The sequence below is a fragment of the Etheostoma cragini genome, chromosome 2 (genome assembly GCF_013103735.1).
Source record: "Etheostoma cragini isolate CJK2018 chromosome 2, CSU_Ecrag_1.0, whole genome shotgun sequence".
Taxonomy (NCBI): domain Eukaryota; kingdom Metazoa; phylum Chordata; class Actinopteri; order Perciformes; family Percidae; genus Etheostoma; species Etheostoma cragini.
Genome location: NC_048408.1, coordinates 6,323,871 through 6,347,941, shown reverse-complemented (window position 1 = coordinate 6,347,941; position 24,071 = coordinate 6,323,871). Strand labels below are relative to the sequence as shown.

Genomic DNA, 24,071 nt, shown 5'->3' with positions numbered 1-24,071 from the left:
CGTGGACGTCCTATCCTCCGGCCAAAGAGGAAAAGGACAATCCAGATTGTTATCAGTCCAACAGTCAAAAGCCAGCATCTGGGATGGAATGGGGGTGTGTTGTTGTATTATCTCTCCATCTGTTAAGGCACCATTAATGCTGAAATGCACACAGGTACAACATGCACTGCCATCCAAGTACCGTCTTTTTCAGGGACGTCCCTGCTTATTTCAACAAGACAATGCTAAGCCCCATTCTGCACGTGTTACAAAAGCGTGGCTTCGTAGTCCAGGAGTGTGGGTACTAGACTGGCTGCCTGCACTCCAGACCTGTCTCCCATTGAAAATGGGTGGCGCATTATTAAGCGCAAAATACCGCAGAGACCCCGGATTGTTGATCAACGGAAGTCGTATATCAAGTCAGAATGGGAAAGAATTCCACCAACAAAGCTCCGTAATTAGTGTCCACAATTCCCACATGCTTATTAAGATGTTAAAAGGAAAGGTGATGTAACAGTCGTAACCATGCCCCTGTCCCAGCTTTGTTTGAACGTGTTGCAGGCATAGAATTAGAATGTAATTACTGTTTATCAGTTTAAACATTAAATATCTTGTTTTTGGAGTGCATTCAATTGAATGTAGGTTGAAAAGGATTTGCAAATCAATGACTCATGTTTTTATTTACGGTTTACAAGTCCCAATTTCAGTGGAACGGGGTTTGTAGTTTAAGTTGTGAGAATTACATGCAACAACCTGATCTGTGATGTCCTTGTGACTTCAGATGAGGCATTGGTCGGAATCTTGAGCTCTTTTAAGCTAAATGGTTAACATGGCAACAGCCTGGTAATCACTGCCAGCCTCCAATCAGCCCATTTGACCCGTCTCCTCTCTGCTACTCGGCCTTCGGTCATTAGAGGAAATGAAAGTGAACAATCCAACTAGCTTCTCTTGCTCTCACTTTCTTTCTCTCTGTTCAACCCTTCTATCTGGCACTGGGTCCCAATGTTTATGCATTTACTGAGATTGCTGGTGGGATTGTCAGAGAAAAAGGAGGGTTTATTTTTTTTTTCTCTCTCTCTCTCTCTTTCTTTTTTTTGTGCAATCTCTTGCCTTCAGAAACCATTAATGCCCATTCAACATCAACATCAAGGCACAGCTTTGATGTCTATTCTGGCAACAGACCTCTTTCTCTGCTGCCTGCTGCTCTCTCCGTCTCTCTATCCCCCTTTATCCCTTCCTCTTCCCTTCGCTCACTCTCTACGCTTACTGTACAATCAAATAATTAAACGGATTGCCCCACAAAATGATTTTACCTGGCAATTAAATATGCAAAGCGAGTCGGCAAGCCGTGTATGAGAAGGCGATTAAAAAGGGGCCCACTGCAAATCTACAAAGGCTTCAGCAGCACAATAGGCAGCAGCCCCAGCCTGCCTCACACACTAGCTTAGCCTGGGGAGAGACTGGTGCCTCTTTATACCAGTCTCACACAGCCATGTTTACAATAGCCCCAACCATGCTATGCCAATTACCACAATGCAAGGAGAAAATGAATGCCACTGTTTGAAGAAAAGACAGCGATGAAAGTCGCGGCGTATGGGACATACATATGGAATGTATGGGGGGGTAGAGAAATGTGTTTGTTGCCAATGAAATCAAAGTTATACCATAGAAACGCTCACATTGAATTGATCAAAAGACACTGTGAAAGAATCGTGCGGTTTCAAATTAAAATGTGAGTTTGAGGAGTCAAAAGTCAGGTTTCAGTGAAAGCAGGAACTTCAGAACCCGTGTGTAACCTGCATGGCACTTCGACAAAGCACCTACTAGGACTGGAATGCCACAAAAAGGCTGAGGGCAGATAGCAGGGGATGGGGGGGCCAGAGCTCCTGATGTGCAAGAGAGGGAATGCGACAGTCAATGTCCATCTATCAACGCTCCGGTGGGGAAAAATGCAAGCAATTTTCCTGGATAGGTTTCCCTTCAAAGCCGGAGCCCCGAGAGGCTGTAAAAATAGAGTTGGGGAGAGGCGGGGAGGGTGGAGGGTTCCACCTGCCCCGTTCCACACAGTTCAACAGAAACTAGCTGGTTCAGCCTGATTAAACCCTACTCATTGTACAGCTTAAAGTGTGGGGGAATTGATTTTAAGGTTTGAGAAGTACTGCATGTACTCCTCAAATGATCGTGTGTTGGAAGTTTCCCCCGCAATGTGCCTTTTAATGAAGAAAAGAGCCTTTTGAAAGAAACCTGCTAATTGCGGTATTAAAAATACAAACATGTTTTGGGATGGCTGCCATGGAACTATGTTTTAAGGCTAAACAAGGAGTGTGTACAGTATGTGCTTTTTAGAAATAGAAAAAAAACTACAGTATCTCCTAGATGTGACAGGCTTTTCTGTTTTGGTTGCCATTTTGCCAGGAACGGGGTAGAAATAAATGAGCAAATAATTTTGTGAGAAGTGAAAGCTTGTCAGTAATGACTGTTGTTATCTTTGTTACGTGGCTACCTCTGCTTTTTGCCAATTGCGAGTCTCTTTTTATGTCAACTATTTGAATTGAGCTGTACAAGGGAGTGAGTCCGCACGCCCTCCCTACCACTGAATTATTTGCCCCTCCCCGTTGCTGAAGTGAAGCCAGATAATTGAGGCGAACATGGCCAGGCTCTGATAGGGGGATGCAGGGTGCTTCATTAATGTTTGTGTTGACTGTCAGAGAGTAGCGCTGGTCCTCATTGCTCTTTAATAGGACCAATTAGCCCATGCCCCCATTTCCATGCTTAAACGTCTCCCATTTATGTGCTGAATACAGTACTGAACACAGAGCGCACACATTTAACCACAGAGGGGCTGTAATGCATGAAAAGGTTGCAGGCTTTTGGTGATTTCTGTTTACGCAGGCAATTAAACAGCGTTCAGACATGAATTTAAAACGTGTATTTTTTCAGGTTTCCAGTCCATTTGTTTGTGAAACTCCTGACTGTATGACGCAACTAGAAGACTAACTTTAATAAATCATTTGGTTCAAATGAAGAGTCCACTAGGCCCGCACGATTCAGGGTAAAATATGAATCCTTTTTTTTAGCTTAGAATTGATATTACTGCCATGATTTTTTTTTCACAAATTGTAATGTTTATTGCACACATGAACCATGACAAAACAAATTGGCAGTACCAAACATAGATTTCTTTTTGGCACCTATAGTACATTGCGTATCACCACAAGCCTGTAAACACAGAGGCTTCAATGAAGAGAAGGCAGAGCTTTGCAGCGCTCGGGAGCGCTTTAAAACCTATTTTATACAGTCTCAAACTCACAGAAGAAAGTAGTAGCGTTCGTGAAGCATTCGGCTCGTAAAAATAGACGACAATCAAAGTCATTAAAGAAAAAAAAAGTTATTTAAAAACTAAATCGTGAACAGTGTGAATCGAGATTGCGATTTGATAACAATTGATCTTGCAGGCCAACTCTCCATCTTCAATCAGCATTTTCATTTTTACAACTGCGATGCTGCACCTCCTTAACGGTGACGACTATACCATTTGATTATTGAGGATGGCATGGAGGTTAGACAGAAGGCAGGTAACTTTCAGGAATAGGTATTGCTCTAAGTATTTAACAACATGTTCCATAGACCTGTCCTACTGAGCACATTCTGTCACTTTCACTACAGCACGGTGTGGAGTGTCGTTTCCACTAGGCAACATTTCTCATCATTTACATTTATCATTAACAGCTGATACTGAGGTTCTTAGAAGTGTTTTAACTAGCATTACACACATTACTGTGTCCAGAATCCTACTCGCGAGGCCACAGGCCACCCTGAGGCGTTCACTGGTTAAATAATACTCTCATGACTTTTCTAGATTTGCATTACAAGAACCCCCAAATCCAACATATATGTTTATGCATTCATGTAGCACTGAGCGATTATGGAGAAAATCAATTAGCACAATATTTTTGACCAAATACCTCAATATTGATTTTGCGACGATATTGTTCGGTTTGTCTATTTCCTTTGTGTTAAACCTTTGGGATTGGTCCGGTGCTGCAGGAAATTCCACCTGATGAATGTATTTTCCATTTCCTTCCGCTTTCTTTGGGTTGACATTTTAATCTCTGGTGGGTTTAGGACTATGGTTACCTGCTCCTCAGATCTCTGCAGGGTAAATCCAGACAGCTAACTGCTAACGTGAGTTTCTCAAAACTTTTCTTTTTAGTAAACTCTGAGAACACAAACAATGTTCTCAATGCTGAGTTCCTGTGTAGAGCCCCTGGTGATCCTATGACTGATATTCCATGTTGTGTCGAGCCGTCTTGGTGTTTTTGAGGCTAGTGTAAAAGTGGCCCTAGGACTCCCATTCAAAAGGCCATTGACCGTCAAACGAGAATACGGTGAATCTTAAAGGTGGCACTTATGTCCTTAATATGCTTTGAGAAGCAAGTATGACTCTTGTACATTCACAAAAACACATTTTCCTCCCATCCCAGAATGCTGTGTGTGAGAAGCCAGACCCTCCTTTACAGTGTTTGGGAGGAGGGTTTGGCAAAGTGAGACAATAGTAGGGTTGACTAATTGTGCTTCACAAAATATTTTCACAATAGGAGTTGTGATAAATAATCATCAGTAATGCGGATATAACAATAAAGTGGGTAAAGGCAAATGCTTCAGATGATTCATTCAGATAACATCACTTTACTGCAATTCAGTCTTTAAACCCAGGAAGACAACACTGATGCCATATTAGGATATCCAAAATCTAAGACGATATCTAGTCTTAAATTACAATATTGGTATATTAATGATATATGGCCCAGCTCTACATTCATGTGTCCCAGACAAACTTCAATTGTGTACAGTATGTCCATTAAAGTGGACAGAACACTTGAGTCCAAACTTGTCACATCTAAATAATGGTTCATCAAATGAAAAGAAACCAGGATGACATTAGAAGTGCAGTGATATCGAGTAACCTGCATGAGAGAATAAAATCCAGGCACAACAGCTTTCATTTGAAAAATATAAAACTTTAATAAAGGCTACATCTCTCAATAATTACAATAATTATAGGTCCATGTAAATCTTTAAATGAAACTCTTTATATAATGTATAATTTACAGTTTAGATAGAATGAAACAAAACAAAAAGATTGTGGTGTAAAAAAACAACAACAAAAAACATGATTAAACAGGATATTATTAAAAGCATAAAAATATCTTTTCAACATAAAACCCTTCTGAAAACCAAGGGATATATATTAAAACCCTGAAACAGGGTAGCACATGGTATGGCATCCATGTAGGCACAGGTGCTGCTGTACTCATAAAACACCAGCGATACTGTGTGTGTGTGTGTGTGTGTGTGTGTGTGTGTGTGTGTGTGTGTGTGCGCTCTATGTCTGCATCACATGTGTCAGTATCCATACTTCAGAATGCATAATTACAATGTATACAGGAGCTCTGCTATATACGGTGTTACTGTAACAACATTCAAAAGGTATATCGGAGCCATAATTCTTCAACAGTTGTTTTTCTTTTTGTGTTTTTGACACGCTAGCTGACTTCCTTCGAGAAGTCGCTCTCAGTGACCCAAACTTCTTCTTGTTAGCACAAGTTATTTTGGTGTGCGGGCTGTAAACGCTGCCATTATTAGATGGTACAGCTTGTGCTCCAGGTCTCCTCTCTGTGTGTATCTGCAACTGTTTTTACCCCCACCCCCTCTTTGTGCAATGCCTGGTTCACAAACAAAGGCACAACAACACAAGTTTGAGCTCTTTCACCGGACTGAGATAAAAAGAGAGGGAGGGGGGAGAGGAAATACTAGTGTGACAAAAGTTAACATTACAAACTATCAGCAGCATATAGGACTGGGATCAACCATTAGAATAGAATAGAACGAGTGTGCCTTGTTAGTTCGGATCAGACAGGTCTACAAGGCTATGGGAGGTGCTAGGCTAGTGTCACGTCCTTTGTGTAAAAGTTAAAAAAAAAAATACTCATATACTAAACAATATCACCACAGTATTCTCCCAACATTCAAAGCAGCTTGCCCATTGGCTGGAAATAGGGAAAGGGGGAGGGACACAGGTTTAAGAAGACTCGAGGAAGGGAGAACTAGAGGGAAAAGAGTGGGTTGTTTTCTTCTCCTTTAATAAATACTTAATAAAAACTTTCAACTTGTGCCAAAAAGCATCTCTATATATAATACATGTATCTATACATATATGCATGTATGTATATGCACATGTACAGAAGTTTTTTGTAACAATGTTGGGAGTGTTACGTTAAGAGCAGGTTGGTGGCGCTGTGTCTTCAGTGCCTGCTAGTCTGTCGCACTCGGGCGTGAACGCACCATCAGTCTCTCATCACATCACAACCAAACTGTCCTCTACATCTTCAGTGGTTATATTTAAAAAGTGCCGGGGAGGGGCGGGGGAGTTCCCCCCCCCCATCCCGGCCTCCAATCATTTTTCATCATCCTTGTATTGGTCTCTCATGTCATTCCCTTGTGTTTCTAAGGCTGATTGGTTGATAAAGTCAGGGAGGGGCGGCACCTCCTCTGGTTTCGGCATACTTCATTGGCTCGTCTTCCTTCAATCACTCCTCTTGTGCTGGATATATTAACTCTGTTTAGCTTAATATTAAGTAATAAAAAAAAGAAAAAAAAAGGAGTCCAGAGTATTTTCTGTTAATTACAAAGAGTCTCTTGCTCAAGTTTTTTTAGGGACAGATTAGCTTTTGGTTGGGTGGGGAAGGGCATTGGTTGGTTGGCAACAAAGTGGCTTTTTAGTCCATCCTCTCCACCTTGCCCAGGACCTTGCCCTCATACATGGGCAACACGCTGGCATCCTCCCACACCTCCTCAAACACGGCACCGCACTCAAACTCATCACTGGCTTTCTTGAAGTAGTACCTGAGGAGGAGAGACAAAGAGAGAGGTCCGTGATTAGAAAATGTTCAGCGTAGGTGTACGAGGAAAAATTGAACACAAACGAAAGCTGACAGAGTGGCAGCAGGAGTGCATCTGATACATTTCATCGTGTTTAAACCCGCTTTGAGGCAACCTACACGACTACTTCCATATACATGCTTGCACACAACTCTCTTTAGTCCAAATCAAACACAAACACACACTCTGAGAGCCAGAAATGGATCCTGCTCAAAACAACTTAGTCATAGCCTTCAATGCCATCCCGGCACACTTCAAAGGCAGAGCCTGACTCCACATCACACCGCTGCACAAACAGAGCTGAACCCTCCGTTTAAACACTCCCTGTGATAATTCAAGCTGCTAGAAACAGCCTGTGTGTGTGTGTGTGTGTGTGTTCATCCATGAGTTCTTGTTTCCTTATCCACTGCTGGCCACTCTACAGATACCTAGCTGTCCCGAAAGGTCTTATTAAAGTTGAAGGGTTAATTAAAGGCTGTCAAAAGGCCCCCTCCTCTCTCTCTTTGACAGTGCCCCCCCTCCCTCTCTGTGTCTCCATGGCTTCTAATTGGGCAGGCTGTCAAATGAAGGGCCTTTCTGTCACACAGGTTGGCATTCCAGGTGCCTGACAGTCTGCCTGTGACTGCAAGAGAACACTCCGCCGCTTGGACATAAACACGCACAAGCCCTATGTTTCCATCCTACACACACTTGCCAGCACACACACGGACAGAGTTCGGGCAGCTTTCTGATCACCAGCGGAGAACAGAGGAAAAAAATAGGGAGCAGGAAGGAAAGAAAGTGCGGGGAAGTGGAGCGCAGGCCTTTCTTGGCTCAGCGAGTGGGTGTGATAGGTTGGATGTGGGCCGAATCTGAGGGGCTTTACCATGTGATGGGGGGGTGCTCAGACAGGTCACAGGTCATCTAGCTAGCCCACTCTTCTTCTTCTCTCAAGCAGAGATAACTCCCAGGGTTAGCTTGGTCCCAGTGACTGTGAAGTCTCCTGGAGCTCCTAATGATTTCTCCTCTCTACTTTCAACCCAGCAAAAGATCAGCGGGAGGGGATTTAATGATAAGCTTTGTAATGGAAAAATGCCTCATTTTGCCCATGTGTGCCTGCGTTCAGAATACCAAAAAAAGAAGAAAAAAGGGAAAAATAAAAAGCTATTTTATGAGCAATCGCTCAGCTTCGAGTCATTCAAACAACACATGTAACGAGGGGCGTACAAAAACGTACACATCCAGTTTTATTTGCCGTGTTGATTGTAATTACACACAAATGAAGGAGGAGGAGGTTTGTGTTACCACAGCTGCAAGACGTTCCACTCAAGTGTGCAGCGATGAGACTGAAGGGTGATGGCTTTGTTTAATGATATGGCATTTCAGCAAAGTTTTCCTCTGTCGTCTAAGCTTTGCTGGGCAAAATTTAGCCTTTCTGTCGCCATTAGCGGAAACCAAATAAATATCCATCTCAATTTAGTTGCTGGATTTATCTATTTATATATTTATTTATTTTTACAGAGGAAAATGCTACATTTTCACTTACAAATAGTTCAAAGTCATCACTTTGTATCATAGAGTGAGACAGAGAGAGACAGAAGGAGTATTTCTATTGGAACATGTTTTATGTGGCAGGATTTTTCTCTCTTTGCAACATCTGGCACCAATATCGCCTGGCACAGCCACGGCGTACTGTTCTCCACTGTACTGCTGCCATGTCCAAATTAACCAACTCCACACATTCTACTGCCATTGAAGCCAGACGCTTCATCCCCACCTCCCCCATCTTATTTGCTCGCTGAAGAGTTATGGGATAGCAGGGGTGCAATGACTTGTTTGCAGGCCTTCTCTCTTGCCTAACAAGCAGATGTGGCTGTAACTTGATGTTGATGTCATGGGGTATGCAGGCTTTGTGTCTTTTCAGCATACAACCTACGCAGTACTGGAACAGTTACTTGACAAAGCAAGCCTGGGCTTTTTTTATTTACATGTCCTCAAACTGGCGTTATATTTTAAATGACTTAATAAGTTCTTACATTGTTTAGGAGTTCCCCCTCATCATCTGACATTCATTTCTTTGCTGTGTTAACTGCTATCAGTCATTAACAGAAGAAAGTGCTTACGGCATTGATTCTAAAGCCTGATGCAATAGTCTGGAGGAGGAATTTGAAGGCCTCGCAATGGTCTTTGTGCACAAAATAAAATAGCCCAGTCTTCAAAGCCATATTTATTAAGGCTGCTTTACCATGGAAATCAGTACCAGATGTGGGGGGAAAATATGCTGCAGAACCCCCCCTCCTCCTCTCTGTAAGCTCTGAATACAGTGGATCAGCCCAGTTTCTTTTCAACTCCAGTTTTTCACACTCCCACTCAGCAGACAAGCATATACAAGTACATGAAACAAATGCCCATACATATGCAGAGCCAATCTACAGCATCAACCCCATCCAAACAATGTTTGAATAAACATCTATCCAAGCATGTGCTAGGGTTCTATGATTTGTATGCCGTTGTCAGAGGTTTATAATTACCGGTAGTTGCCTTTCTTGCTAAGCTGTTCCTTGAAGTGTCCCAGGGTGAGGCAGTGGGTCTTCATCATGCTGCGATAAGGAATCTCCTCTCCGCAGAAGAAGTAGGTGACCACAAGCTCTTTAGACCTGAAAATGTACAGATGAAAATAGGGTTTTATACAGCTGCACGAGTACAACAAGGAGTCAGATTGGTAAATGTAGATAAACAATCTTTGGAGAATAATTAATTAAGGATGCCAACAAACAGCTGGCTCACCCAAGGGTCAACCAATTAAAACTAAAAGATTCTCACAGTCAGGTGGCTATAGCTTAACATCAAACACCCAACCCATTCAACAACAAATGTAGCAAGGGGGCCGATAAATTTGAGTTACCGGGGGCTAGTCATTGCATCTTTGTTGGGTTCCAGTGGTGAGTGTGTGTGTGTGTGTGTGTGTGTGTGTGTGTGTGTGTTGGGAAACGGGTGGGTAGATTCTATATTAAAGCATGTTTAATCTTAAATGATTAAAAAGCAAAAGAAGAGGAGTTCAAAGACATAGCTATGCTGACTCACAACATCTCTCTTTGAAGGAAAGAGTGAGAAAGTATGTGAGGATGAGGGTGGGACAGAAGGAAAGCTTTTACAAAAAGATAGTATCTAAGTGTATGAGAAATGAAATCTGGAAAACTAGAATGCAATCGACAAAGAATTTATATTATACAAATATAGGATTGCGCCATAGATTCAAAGGGAGTGCGGGAAAAGAAGAGTGCCGTACTCGTCTGTTTGGAGTCCAAGGCTGGCTCCAGTGGGGAAGGCAGCTGCTGGATGGCTCCTGTCTTTCTGAAGGCTGCTGGCTGCTGCTGAATGCCTGTTACAATCACAGAGATCAATGACAAATCAATAAACCCATCAATATGAAGAGAAACCAATGGACACTATGTACATTGTGGTCCGTGGAATGTGGAAGATGGGCAATATATTGGCACTTTTAGTTTTATGTGTAAAGCTAAATGTGTGTTTTGAGTGTGTCCACGTTTGCCTACTTTTGTTTTGGGGGCTTGGAGACCTCTTCTAGTCTGCGGCAGGCCTCCTCTAGCTGTGCCAAGGTGTTAGGTGGGGGCAGGGGGGGCATGGCCGGGTCCTGGATGAACGGGTGGCCTGGGTGGTGGCCACGGAGGTGAGCCCCACTGCCAATGCCACCTCCTCCCCAGGTGGAGTGAGTCCGACCGGGCAGAGTTTTGGAGTCAAGCGGGCTGGACTTCTTTAGGCCTTGAGCGCTGGTAGGTATAAAGAATGGCCAATATATTACACCAGTTAAGAACCCGAGTCACTAGTGGTGTGTGGTAAAAATTATGATGTGGCCATTACCGACCGACACTCACCTGTGTGGCTTGTGCTTGCCCTGCCTCTCACTCTCTAGGATCCACTGCCAAACATTCTGAGAGCGGTCAGTGGCGTCTAAGGGGAGGCGTGGGGAAGACACACCCTCATCGATGGCCTTAACTGGCCGTCTGGACAAAGTGCTGCAGCGACTGGAGAAGGACGGAGAGGCAAGTTAGGACCAGAGAGGAAAATTGAAGAAATCTGTGGTTCTAAGGGCTAATTTACAATGTTTCGGCACAGCTTAGAAGTTACACTTACGCAGGGGTGAAGTCGGAATAATTGGCGCCCCCTGGGGGGCAGAGGCACTGCACGCGCTGAGCCGCCTCGGCCTCAATCTGCTCCTTGGTCTTGGGCCCAGTGTGGTGATGGTGAATGTAGTGGTGGTGGATGTGCTTTGTGGACGGCCTGCCTGTCATCAAAACCTTGGCGGCCCCCGGAAACGCACCAAAGAAGGGCCCGTGGCCAGAGGACAGCATAGCATCGGTCCGATTCGGGGAGCGGGAGCGTGGTGAGTGCCGAACCACACCTGGTGACTGGCATCCAGGAGTCTTCAGGACACGGGATAGGTGGTCGTCCAGGATAGCTTGGGGGTCTTCCTCGCATTGGCTGCCAGACGGGAGCAGAGGTTGATGGAGGGAGATGCTGCTGGTAAGGTCACTGCTCTCCTCCCTTTCCTCCTCCTAGACAGGCAAAGAAAAGTACAAAAAAGTTAAGGCAATTGCCAAAACACTTAAACACAGTCACATGTGGTAAAGGCAGCGAGTGGAAGAATTATGTCTCAACTTACACCAACTTCTATCTACCTCACTCGAAACTCAGTGAGAGCAAATTCCTGGATAACTTGATTTGAGTTTCCTTTTTGCCGCACAGTTATCTTCGCTAACAGGCTTCGGGTGCGCTTCATCTATAATGCAGAGTGTGCCTGTGCTTCACAAAGAGACTAGCACTACACATACTCAGCAAACGTGCCACTGGAGAGTTACTAAGTGCTAACTATTTGAAGGGGCTTCAAGTGTGTCTAGAAACATAAGTATGAAAGTTCCTCCAGATGAAGTAGTGGCGAACAGAGAGGAAAAGGGAAGAAGTAGCTAAACCAAGACAGACTTTCAAATCCCTTGGTCTCGTCCCTGTTCTTCGACATGTTAAAGCAGGCACAAAGGCTTTTGTTGCACAATATGGAACCATTGTCCCGAGTTAACTTGGATAGAAGTTAGAATTTCTAAGTTTTCTAAGTGGCAGCCACGCTTAATGTTGGTGGAGGTGTCCGACTGTAGAGAACATCCATACCTCCTGGATCTGCTGCAGCCTCTCCTCTAATGAGCTCATGGTGTCCTGCTCTCGCTTCAGCTTCTCCAGCCGAGATATGAGCTGGGCAGCAAAGGCTGAGGGCTCAACAGGGGTCATTTCCTTAGGCAGCCGATGTGTCCTCTGCAGGGGAAACAACACAAGGGGAAGGACACATTAGTGTGTGTGTTTGTGTGAGTGTAACTGCGTAGCGTTTTTGACAGATGCAATATGTTGCAGTAATCCACTCTCCTATCTTGTTCCAAAAAGCCTGCTACTATTCCAAAAGGCCTAATCCAGTTGCCCTTGCCCTCAAGCTAACCTGAACCTTCTCCACCGCCCGTCTTCTCATGCCCAGGGCCCTTGGCAGTGCCAGGCTGCTGGGTGAGGGGGAGAAAAGGGGGTAGCAATGGCGGGGTAGCAGTTGGTCTCGCTTGGAGGGGAGGCCCCCTGCCTGCACCCTCTGTAGCCCTACCAAGCCATCAGCTAGGCAGCCTCTGAAGTCAGCACACTTCAAAGGGCCCTTGTCAAACATCAAACGCACACTAGGGGTGGGAGGGAGACGCAGCTTTAAATCTCCGAATAAAAGCCAGATATCGACAGAGAAGAGAGAGTGAGCAGAGTAGAGGGGAAGAAAAAAAGGAGAGGGGGACAAAATTAACAGCATGAAAAAAGAGGAAGGGGATTGAGATGTGCGTTAGTGAAGTGGCAATGGTGGCAGAGAGAGAGAGAGAGAGAGAGAGAGTGAGAGACAAAGAAAAAAGGGAAAAGAGGGAGGGAGAGGATAGAGTCAAATACTGGGAAGATCTGAGGGGAAGTAGTAATTTATTTTCCGGCTGCATGCAGGGCAGCTCAGAGGTACTCTAGTCACATTATCCTCCTTTTTCTTTAACTGTATGCACCGGCTTCTCTCTCTCCCCTTTATTATTATTATTATTTTTTTTTTTTTACTTTTTTTGTTATTTGGCACACTGGCTTTCTTGATTTTGACTCTTTTTTTGTTGTTCCTCTCATCTCTTTGTAGACACGATGAAGGGAAGAAGAAGAAAGGCAAGCAGAGCTGCTGGCAAAGGAGCGCCAGCCCTGCACGGGGCCCCCGCTGCCTGGGGCTGGTGCATCATGGGAGACAGAGCCATCTCCAAATCAGGAGGGAGACATTAAAGGAGTACAAGTGGGAAAAGAAAAAGAGAGAGAGAGAGAGATGGAGAGAGATGGAGAGAAAAGAGAGCGGAAGAGAGAAAAAAGGGCAGAACAGACAACACTTTCAATTGCATGCACACACCACACAACACATACACATACTTGTGTTTGGATATGAAGACAAAGAAATTTCACATTTCTTTTCTTGCCTCAAACAGGCCTGCCTCCCAACCTGGTGTTAATCTGTTCTAACCCAGTTCCCTATTATACCTTCACACAACAACTCCAGCAGGTCAACACAATCTTGAATTCAAAGCACATATTTCATATGACCCAAATACTAATGGGACCAGATATCAGGTTGGGAGTGGAATTGAATACTGATGTATCTCATATGCATCTGCTGGGATGTAAACTTTAGTTTTGGGAATCATTTAGCAAGCCAACAACGTTGAATTCAATCGTTACGATTAACACCGTTGCAATATCTATTACCTTTGCTATAGCCACAGCCATCAATGATGCATAAAACACATGAAGCTAAGACCCTTTGTGACGTGTTACAGTTACTGAGACGGAATACAAAGATGGCAACACAAGTTTATATTTACAGCCTGACAGAAGCTATTGGGAAAGGGGGTAAATGGGGGGTGGGGAGCTTGAAAAGGCAAAAGAATAAGTGAAGTAGTATGCAAATCCTGCCTTTCATTTACCCTGACTTTTATATGAAAAAGAGCCGGGGAATGAAATATATTATTCTGTCACAACAGCTCTGAAAATAAATAAATAAAATAAAACACATCTCCTCAAGGGAATCAGGACCCAGTTGTCTGTCAGCGTGTAAAAGTTTGAGTTTAGCAGATTACAAAAAAAAGGAAACACAGAGACAGAAAGTATAAGTTAAGGAAGTAGGACTTACAGGAAAGTGGGGAAGAGTTATCTGGCCATTGATCTTGACACTGCGATGCATCTCTCGCTGGAGTTGCTTCTTAGTGCCCACCTTATATGGAGGAATCCCATCTCTGTAAAAAAACAAAGATATCACATTAAAAAAAGAGCCAAAGACCACTCAAATGACTTTTATTTACAATTAATTTGATCTATTATATAGCCAACTATGTAGTGGATGTTATTTTTCATAATTTACTGCAATGCATCATGCTGGTCACAACACCTCCACACCAACTGTTGGTGCATTAGCAACATTAGCCAATCTTTGAGGACAAAGAGCACTTAGGAGGCAGTTCATTATTGAAGTGACCGACACAACACCACCCAGTAACCACCCACTGGGCACATTACAGCTGAATCAAAAGGCCAGAGAGCGCTTGAAGCCAAGGCAACAAAAACACACAACAAAACACACCAGGACAATGGTAAAGATATGCTAAACATCCCACTGTGGGCTTCAAAAGAAGAGCCCCACCGATAAGATTACATCAGTCCTTGTCAACTCAGACAGTGATTGTTTAAAAGCAGACGAATTAGCGCTAAACTCAGTAACTGGTTGGAGACGGAAACTACGACAGCCTAGCAAACGCTGGTTAAGTGCTGCTGGCTTTGTAACTCTGATATATTAATATGAAAATAGAGCTAGAAATACCAGTAGTCTCCGGACAATTAAGCATTTATTCTGGGAATCTTATTCTCCATTTTTCATTCTGTGTCTTCTAGCTTTTCCAGTCAGCTGCCACTTAAGCTAGGCCAATTATCTTGGCCGTTTTGGCTGCTCAGAAGTGTCTGACCTAGCCCAAACGCTACTTTTTCTGCTGCCTCTTTGAAATCTCACACTCATGCACATATGCACCCGCTGCCATCTTCGTTTGGCAAGCGCTGTGCTGTGAGCCTCTGATCTCAGCAACATCAAAAGGCTGGTTTGTAAGATAAGGTAATGTTTGAAGTTGGTGCAGCAGCATTCCCCAGCGTCCAAGTAAATCCATAAATAAGATATAAGCAAAAAGAGAAAAAAAAATCCCCCCCCCCCCCGCCCTCCAAATCCTCCTTTTCTTGTTCTATATCTGGGAAATGAGATTCAAATTTGCAGTGTGCCTTTTAACCACTGTAAAAGGACACACTAATCAAATTGTTCCCTCGAATGGGAGAGGAATAAGCTGCATTTTTATTCCAATCGGTTAGGGGTTGGACAGGAGAGTTTGCTGTGTCAAAGACCTTGGTGAGAACTATTTAAAGAATTTGACTTTGATGCAGTTAAACAATTAATCTATTATTTCTTCTTCGTTTCCTTAAACAAGTTCTGAATGTCCTTTCAGAGTGACGTTGTAAAGAAGGATCAGATAATGGAGCCAAGCTGCCGATATTACCCGTGTTGCAGCAAGCTTCTTGTAAGTCGGGCCTACTACCAAAATCAATGCTTCACAAACTGTACCCTTGAGACTACAAGCCATCATCCCTCAAGGCGCAGGAAGAAACACAGGAAACTCTTCAAAAGTAAAACTCAACAGCCCAGAGGAACTTGCGCGCTAACGAGGGCCTCAAACTTATTCGCCAAAACATCATTCCCGCACAAAGCTTGCAACTTTCCTATCACTAAGTTTTGTTTTTATCAATCCAAACTATCTGCCCCCTTGCTAACCATGTGGGGGCTTTGTCCAGGTTGGGGAAGGGAAAACAGCCGTGGACTCTTTCATGGTTTCATGGGCCCTTACTTTATGGGGATCTCCTATTCAGTTGTGCAAGTCATTTTCAAAGCAGCCAGCCACCCTCTTATCCCCCTAAGCTCCCCTCACCTAACAATAGGCTGAAAGCGATTCAGTTAAGCCCTTTATACTCCATGCACTTTATTTTCTCACTCCCTTGCACTTTGAGCCAACCACTCCTGCTATTGGCTCTGGAGGGTGGAGGAGAGAAGCAGTGGAGGGTTGGGCGGGTGAGGCGATTTTTTGGGGGTGCCCTAGTCTGGCCATGGGGGAGTTCCTCATGCCGTGTCCCAAGGTTTAGAAATGAGTAACCTCTGTGAAAGCCTCACAGACACATGATCTCAGCACGCCGCAGAGGCCAGTGGCAGGAAACCGACCCACCATGTGAGTAAGCCTCCTTTCATTTGGTGCCAACATTTTTCAATGAGTTTGTCTTGAGGCCCGAATGGCCATTTCCCTCCCCCTCTCCCCCAGCTCTTCAAAGGGAAAAAGCGATTAGATAATATGAAAAAAACAAGTCTGTTGTGGCAGAAGGGTGGGTGGGATGGATACATTTCAACTTTGAGGAAAATGAGGCAACGCCCCCACCCACATCAAGACGTTCTCCTTTTTTTTCACCCTTCACTCCAGCCTGCAACGCATCAGAATAAACTTCAAAAAGGTCCTCAGACATAATGACTTTCCCAGAGTTATCTCCCTGGAGGCCACAGTAACAACTACACATTAAAAGAATTACCTAGAGTCAATTATAGAGGATAATTAAAATACATTAGGGCCATTATTTAGCAACATTGCCGTACCCTGGCTTAAAGAAGCACTGAGTCTGTTGGAATACCACGCCAAATATTTTTCTTCACACCACAAGACTTTTTCCTGGAAAGGTGTTGATTGAACCATGATCCAGGCATGTTTAGATACTATGGAAACAATACAATTCAGAGCTTTAACCAGGATGAAGTGAATGGAACTAAGACATTTGAAGCTGCCACATTATCTGAGTTGAAATGAAACTGACCAATCAACTTCTTTGATTTCAATAAACACTAAAACCACTTACACACTACTGTCTGTCATGGACATGGAATCATCTGTTGTAGCATCACTGGAGAACTCGCTGTCATTGGCACTGGTGGCAGGGGCAAAAATGTAGCCGGAGTTGACAAAGTAGGGGCTGGCAGGCTCTCCTCGCTGGTGGGACCTGTGAAAGACCCAGGAAGAAATTTGCCATGTTTTAATGTGATGTCCCTCTAGGAAGTGAAGTGAAGACAGTGAAGAGATGTGACAGCTGGGTAAAGCCCACATGCTCTGTATTTTCCTTTGATATTAATTTCATCAAATTTGAAAAGCAAATGTGTGTGTTTGTTTTGTTGACATTTTCTTTAGGTTTCTGTAATAACAGTCACTTTCATGAGCTTGACAATATTAGTGATGGAGATATGGGCTCTCTTTCATGTCCCTCCTCCCTAACATACAGGGGTTGTGTGTTTTGGGGACTGAGGGGTGATGGTTGGAGTGGGTGAAGTGAGCAGCCCTTTTGTGTGTGAATGGACAACAGCATTTCCATTCTTTTTCTCTGTTTCGCTATCTCCACACCCTTTTGTTTGAGCCAGGCCCATTTACTCCAGCACTTTCACACTCTGAAACTTCACTCTCTCTTTTCTTGGAGTGTTTTCTCCTCCATGCTTTCCCACTCCTATCTCTCTCTATCATCCAGTCTGTAGCCCCTTCTGTACCCATTCTCCCCTGCTTTCCTTTCTAAAGTCTCTCTTGCTGTCTCTCTCCTGCTGTGTTGCATTCCTGTTTCAGTAGTGAAGGGGGTGGACAAGGAAGAGGGAGGGAAGAAGAGGAAGGGGGAACTTGAGCTTTAGGGAGGGAGGGAGAGAGGAAAAGGGGGAAGGAGGGCCTCTTTCTTTATGAGAATGCCTTCTGCCGGGAGTGCTGAGAGGAGAACCCCAGCATGACTAAAGCCGTAGGCCCCAAGCACAAACCTGACCTTTGGAAGGTCCGCGCAAAGAGTCAGGTATTTAGCACAGCTGGGCTCTCTGCACACCCCCCCCCCTCTTTCTCCATCTCTTTTCTTTCTTTCATGATCCCCTCCTTCCTGTCTTTCCCCCCTTTTACCTTACTCTTGTCTCTCCCCTTTTCTCTCCCAAGCATGCTTAGTCTCTGTCAGACAGATTTTTGTTTTCAAAAAGGAGAGATAAAAGTGCTGGATAGAAAAGAAAGAGGAAGGAAAACACTGAGACACACACACACACTCTATGGCAAAGTGGGATTGGTGGTTGAAGCCGCGGAACTAAGCTGAGGATGTTTTGTTGTTGTGTTTTTCTAACACTTTGGAGTTGAGTATTGGGAGGGTTTTTTTAAATGAGGGGGAAAAAAGGAATTTGTGCAGTGGCAAAATTAGTTCCACATGTTTGAGATGGAAATTGGTTGACCTAAAGAGATGACGAGGGGCAGGGGAAATGGGGAGAGAGTGGGTGACAGAGGGGAAAGAGAGGGGGTTCTCTCCCTCCCGATTTTCTTTTAGTGAAAAACAAGAATGCAGGGGATCACACCAGGAAACCAGGAGATGTCCACATGTCAACAAACCTTGCGCTTATTGGTTCCTAACTCCACATGGGCCCTTTCAAGCAAATGAGTAACTGTGCTGTGATGTTATCTGACATATTTTCACATGAAGGATAAAATACCCCAGTGAGTGTTTAAGTTGTGTAAATCTTTACACTGTTATTAAAAATCATGCGGAAACCATTTTGAATTTCTAGTCTCACTAAAATGTTTAGTTACCTTGAGAAGGAGCATATGGATTATTTACAAATTGGACTTTTCTACCAAAGTATCAAGACATTGGCCAATCTTTAAGTAACAATTGGGTCCAGATGTGAGAACAAAGTAGTTGAGTGAAAAACTTTTTAAGCACCCTTTGATGCAGGCTCAAGCATAAAATCCAGTTTTCAAAACGGTTCCTGGCTTGAAAAGATTTCAGCTGTTGGACAACAACGTGTGGGACGAGCTCTTGAGATAAAAGCCTGAACGCTTTCCACAAACAGCTCGGCTTTCATCTCTGACCAAGAGAACAATATCTCCGTTTGGCATACGTCTGGCTCCTAAAGTTCTCTTAACTCTGTATTGGCATTTCTTTGGGTTAGGGGGATTTTATGACCATAGTTTTTACAATAACTATGGTTTAGGGGTAGAACAAAAGAGAAAACACAGCATAACTTTTACAATAGCATCATACTGTCATGTAGCAGTAACAGACATGAGGCGTGGTGTCTGAATTTGTGCCTGAACCAGAGGAACGGTTTCAAAGCACAGGAAACGTGGGCAAGCCAGCAGAGGGCTGCCTGCAAGACACCATTTACTTAAAAGGAAGGCTCAGATCCATTGATGTTTTGTACCCACCCCGTCCCTCCACCCCTCCAATCCCTTGACTAACTGCATGGCAGGAGGGCACAAATATACAGGCATGTTCCTCTGAGACTCTTTGATCAAGCGCCCATTTGCACTGTAGTTTAACTAATGAAGAAATAGTGATCGGAAGCACTACTAATAAAAAAAAATAATGACATGTACTAAGATGTAATACCACAGCCATGCATGCTCTAGGTGAGCGCTGCTCTTACCTGCAACTATTCTCCAGCACTTCAGCGGCTGTCCGGATGGTAGCGGTAGCCCTCAGGGTTTTCGCAGACAGTCCAACCACAGACCCTAACGTTTTTGCCTTCAGGTCATTACAAGTCCACTCCTCTTCCTCCATTAGAGGAGGAAGGTATCCGCACATTAGCTTGAGGCTGCCGAGACCGCCGTGGTTCATGTATGCCGCGTTTTCGCAGCCTGTGCGCACGTATTCGAGGTATATGTCAGAGGTCAAAAACATCTGGTATGCATTCTCTTCCATGTTGGACTGAATTTCCGTCTGTGCCTGGTCAAACATGGCAGAGTCTATTTGTTGTTTCTTAATACTATCCCTTATGAAGGTCTTGGTGGCCGGTTTCAGCTGCTTCGCGACAATGCTGTTGTTCTCGATGTACCGCTTGAAAATAACTTTGGCAACTCGCAACGTTTTGGTATCCTTTAAGTCCATTTGTCTGAAGCCGTTGCAGGCGAACCAAAAGTCCAAAGTGTCCACGCAATTCTCCCGTTCCAAAAAGGTTCTAAAGAGGTGAGCGCCGTCTTGGTCCCCCAGGAGAAAATGCAGAGACTTTGTCCACCGGACTAGGGGCGAATCCGGGGACGCGCTGCCCTCTGGCTCCCCGAGTCCATCCTCGTTCCTCCGCGGTGTGGTGCCGGGAGGCGCTGCGGGAGTATCTTTAACCTTGCTCTGGGCTCTCATTTTGGCAGATCTGCTGGGGTTGAAGCATGGCGCCTCTCCCTCCTCCCCCGGTACCGGAGGACGAGGAGCATCTTCTCGGAAGCTACTGCTGATGTGCTCCGTAAGCGCCCTGCTCATGGCTCCAGCTCCGGTTGCAGTGTGAGAGTGCCTCCGCTGAGCTCCAGCCTAATCCTCCTCACTCTCTAAAAGCAGCGGGGGAGCTTCTCGGCTCCTCTTCACTCTGAAACACAAAGTATTGATCTAATCAAAGCCAGATCCTGCTGAACTTCAAAGAAAGACATCAAGTAAACAGTCCCTTTCAAAAACCTCGCCGGGTTCACAGAGAAAGGAAATATGAAAGCCTCTTTTCGTTTCATTTATCTATTTATAATCTAAATGAGAGATCAACTGCAGCCTACATTCTCAACGTGCACTGATCTGTCACATCAACACACATTTTACAAGAGTAATCATCTCACACAGCCTCGCTCTTCACCAAAACCGTATTCTCACAACTGTGGCTTACATGTGTTTCACTAACGAGTCCATGTCACAGGCTTCAACTCCAATTAATTTCCAATCTGTTTCGGACGACAGTACAGTAACCCTGTCTGTATCACACACACACAAACTCGTTTCCACTCGGAGCCCACACTTGTCCTCACTAACCCAGAATGTTACAGAGTGGAAACGCATCTGATCTGCTCCACAATGACCTTAAACGTTGTATTGTGCGAGGGGTAAAATGCCCCGCGGGAAAAGCCAATCGATCTTGAGTAAATTTAAGCGATCAATCGATCTTAATATCTGCCCAAGAAGCCTATTACGGGACATAATTAAAGCCATAGCCCGTGTAACGTGTCTTATTTATCATCACGAGAAGAAAGGATGCATATATTTGGAGTAAAACCTGAATAATTGTACTCAAAGCCTCAGCGCCAGATCTAAAGAGACTTTACCTTAAAGGATACGCAGCTAAACCGACATAAACTGAGTGGTTGGCCGTTACAAAAGCTACATAATAATGCATTTGGTCTTAACAGGCAGTGTAACTCTACAGCATAATATACCCAATTCTAAAATCCAATGGGTGAAGGCTGAATAAACGTGTAAAACATACCATCGCAGAGCAGATCCAATCAGAGTAAAACCCCGTTAAAAAGTTGAAATATTAGGCTTCTCCATTTGTAGTAAAGCCTAATACAGTCCAAAACTCTCCAATCAGTAATCCAGCACAAAAAGGCGACGACGGACTATGTGAAGCTTGTGCCGTGGCACATGTGTCCTATCCCTCTGCAAAACAAGCGCTGTATAGTTGGATGTACCCTGTCCCGTTCAACAACTGACCTCAGAGTAGGCAGGCTGAGTCCCTATGTAGATCACTGGGGGTGTCAAAATCTGGAGGAGGTAAAAGAGGAGGTGGGTGGAGGGGGGGGGGCTCCTATTGAAGAATACATCCCACTTTTTTCCCAGCTAGAAGACGCACCACCCGACAAATATTCGGTTTTTTATCCGACACACACACAATCTCACACACACACATACACACACACACACACACACACACACACACATACATACATAAGCTTCTTATCTATCTCACCGTATTTCTCGCCCACAAACAAGAAACATAGCCCGCATTTCTCAACTTCAAAGCTCAGCAGCAGCACATCAAAGCGGCCAAGAGAGGGGGCCTGTGGAACAGCTTTCCTACAACTTACCATCCATGTACCCGCGCAGCCTCCCTTTCTCAAAACGTGAAAGTAAAGTAGTCCAACAGCCTGGGCCTGCAACCGCTTCGGCGTAGTTCTGTGTCCTGTAATGTCCTAACACTTTGGGCAATTTTAATGGAGCTGCGAATAAAAGAGAGACGCGTTTTGCCCTAGAATTTTCTCCACAGGTAGTGTTTCAAGAAGTCTTGGCAGGCGGCTGAAATCCTCCGTGCTGTTTCTAAACCAACTGGGCTGAAGGTTTAACTGTGGACTTCAAAGGAACGAACCGCTGGCCTGGTCCCGGAAGATTTATAAAAAAAAATATAGCGTCTGATCTTCGCAGCGACCAATAAAAAAAACACCAAATGAAATAAACTAGAATAACGATAGAGTAACCGTTTTTGTGAGCAACCCCATACATTTAGATGTTAATAAATGTTTAATAAACTTTTCTAGACAGGGAAAGGATTTACATGTATGCCAGGACCTTATCAAAGACAAGCAATCTCGAGCCAACTCCCCGGGGCTTTGGAGCGTCAGAAGTAAGTGATCTTCCGCGCCAATAGCGTTATGCTTACAGTTAGTCTGTTACTACACAAAGTTTCAACAGAAACACAAAGCAAACAAAAGCGATACGTTTGTTGCCTGTGGCCACTTCAAGTGACAGGGGGGAATTTAGTGAGTTCACCTAGCTAAGGAGAAGCCATTATGATAGGGTGTACTGTACTTAGTTCTTTGTGGTATGTGGCCTGTTGAACAGCAATATATGTAATTCTAATTTCTACATTGTTTTACAATCTCAGGGAGTTTGAGCGCATTATTCATATGTAATTCCAGTAATGTTCTCTCTTGATTACAGAATTACCAGAGAAAGGGGAGTGACAGTACATCATGTGTGGTTAAATGTAATTTTACAATTTCCACAATGTATTTAAACATATTTTCTAAGTTGCAGCACTGATTTGGTAACACTATAGAGTGAAATTGTTAAATAATTTACATATTAGTCACAGGCTTTTAACCACAAAGATGTCAACCTAACACACTTGCCAGTTCCACATTCAGGGAAAATGGCACAGCATGACATTTTGACTGAAATTGGACAGAGAGCAAAGGCAGTCTTTTTCGTCTTTTAATTCACATGACTTCCCTAATGTCATTGTGACAGAATCTTAAAGAGTGGGTTAGACAGTGATCCAATCCCATGGTACTTCAAAGGCTATATTGTCCCTTTGATGTTGAAAATCAACTTTAAGGGAGAATATAATTATATAAGTCAGACGATTCAAATTCACAAAACTCTCATGATGGTACAGGACAAGGAAACTAATGAAATCCAACTTCCCTGAGTTGCTCAACTGGCGATTCATTCATGTTGAGGGTTTACATGGAGAAACACGCATTCTGTGTAGCAGTTCCCATGTGGATTTACGGCTGAGTCAGCTTCTTTGTCCGTTTCTCCACATCTTTACCCTCGGCCACATGGTTTAGGGTGACATGTAATCGCATCCCGCTCATCCAGCATGAATTGGCACTGTAAAAATGTCCACTGACCATAATCATTTTCAATTCAGATGCTCAATACTTTCTCACGGCATCCTGCAGCCAACTGGTACATTTTTAGTTCTGACACATGTTGCTGAGTAATTCTAACATGCTCCAGCTTTCTTAAAAACATGCACAATAGCGAGCCTTTCTTGTTTTCTCAGTAGAGCAGAGGAGTCTGGTTGATTACATTGACATCCCGCCAACCACTTCCTGCGTGCCATAAGCTTGTCTGATGATTGAGTCCAGCTTATTTTAAATATAATCTTTTCAAGAAATGTTCACAGCAAGGCTTTACCACAAAGTACGGCCTCTTTCTCTGTCTGTCTGCCCGTGTCTGTTTGTGTGCACATGTATGCGTGTGTATGACAGTGTGAATATGAAGAGGTCATTCATAGCCACTGTTTATACTGGAGGGCTGTGTAAAACAAACATTGCTGCCACAAATCCAAACAATCCAGCGCCCAAAATGCACATAAAGCTTCCAACGGTTCGCAATGGGGAAATGCCCGCTGCCTGCGAGATGGAACACAAAATGACAAAATGGGTCAGCAGCGTTGGCATCGTGGCGTTCAAGGGGCACTTAGCTGATCAGCGAGGACACATTAAAGCCATGAA

The 24,071-nt window shown here is 44.1% G+C and overlaps 1 protein-coding gene across 4 annotated transcripts; it reads right to left on the bottom strand.

The window, feature by feature from the left end:
* Positions 1-5,496: 5,496 nt before the first annotated feature.
* On the bottom strand, positions 5,497-22,185 carry LOC117954831 (axin-2-like). 4 transcript variants are annotated; one of them, XM_034888862.1, is made up of 11 exons: positions 21,918-22,185; positions 19,508-20,437; positions 16,936-17,076; positions 14,141-14,243; positions 12,085-12,225; positions 11,056-11,477; positions 10,797-10,946; positions 10,458-10,691; positions 10,190-10,282; positions 9,432-9,557; positions 5,497-6,885 (listed from the first exon to the last, which is right to left on the bottom strand). In XM_034888862.1, the coding sequence occupies exons 2-11, from the start codon at positions 20,332-20,334 to the stop codon at positions 6,759-6,761; spliced, it is 2,364 nt and encodes a 787-aa protein (XP_034744753.1). In that variant the 5' UTR covers positions 20,335-20,437; positions 21,918-22,185; the 3' UTR covers positions 5,497-6,758. The 4 variants fall into 4 exon arrangements, with proteins under 4 accessions (XP_034744753.1, XP_034744746.1, XP_034744762.1 ...); XM_034888855.1 differs by lacking the exon at positions 21,918-22,185 and adding an exon at positions 21,317-21,568; XM_034888871.1 differs by lacking the exon at positions 21,918-22,185 and adding an exon at positions 21,544-21,562.
* Positions 22,186-24,071: the final 1,886 nt, after the last annotated feature.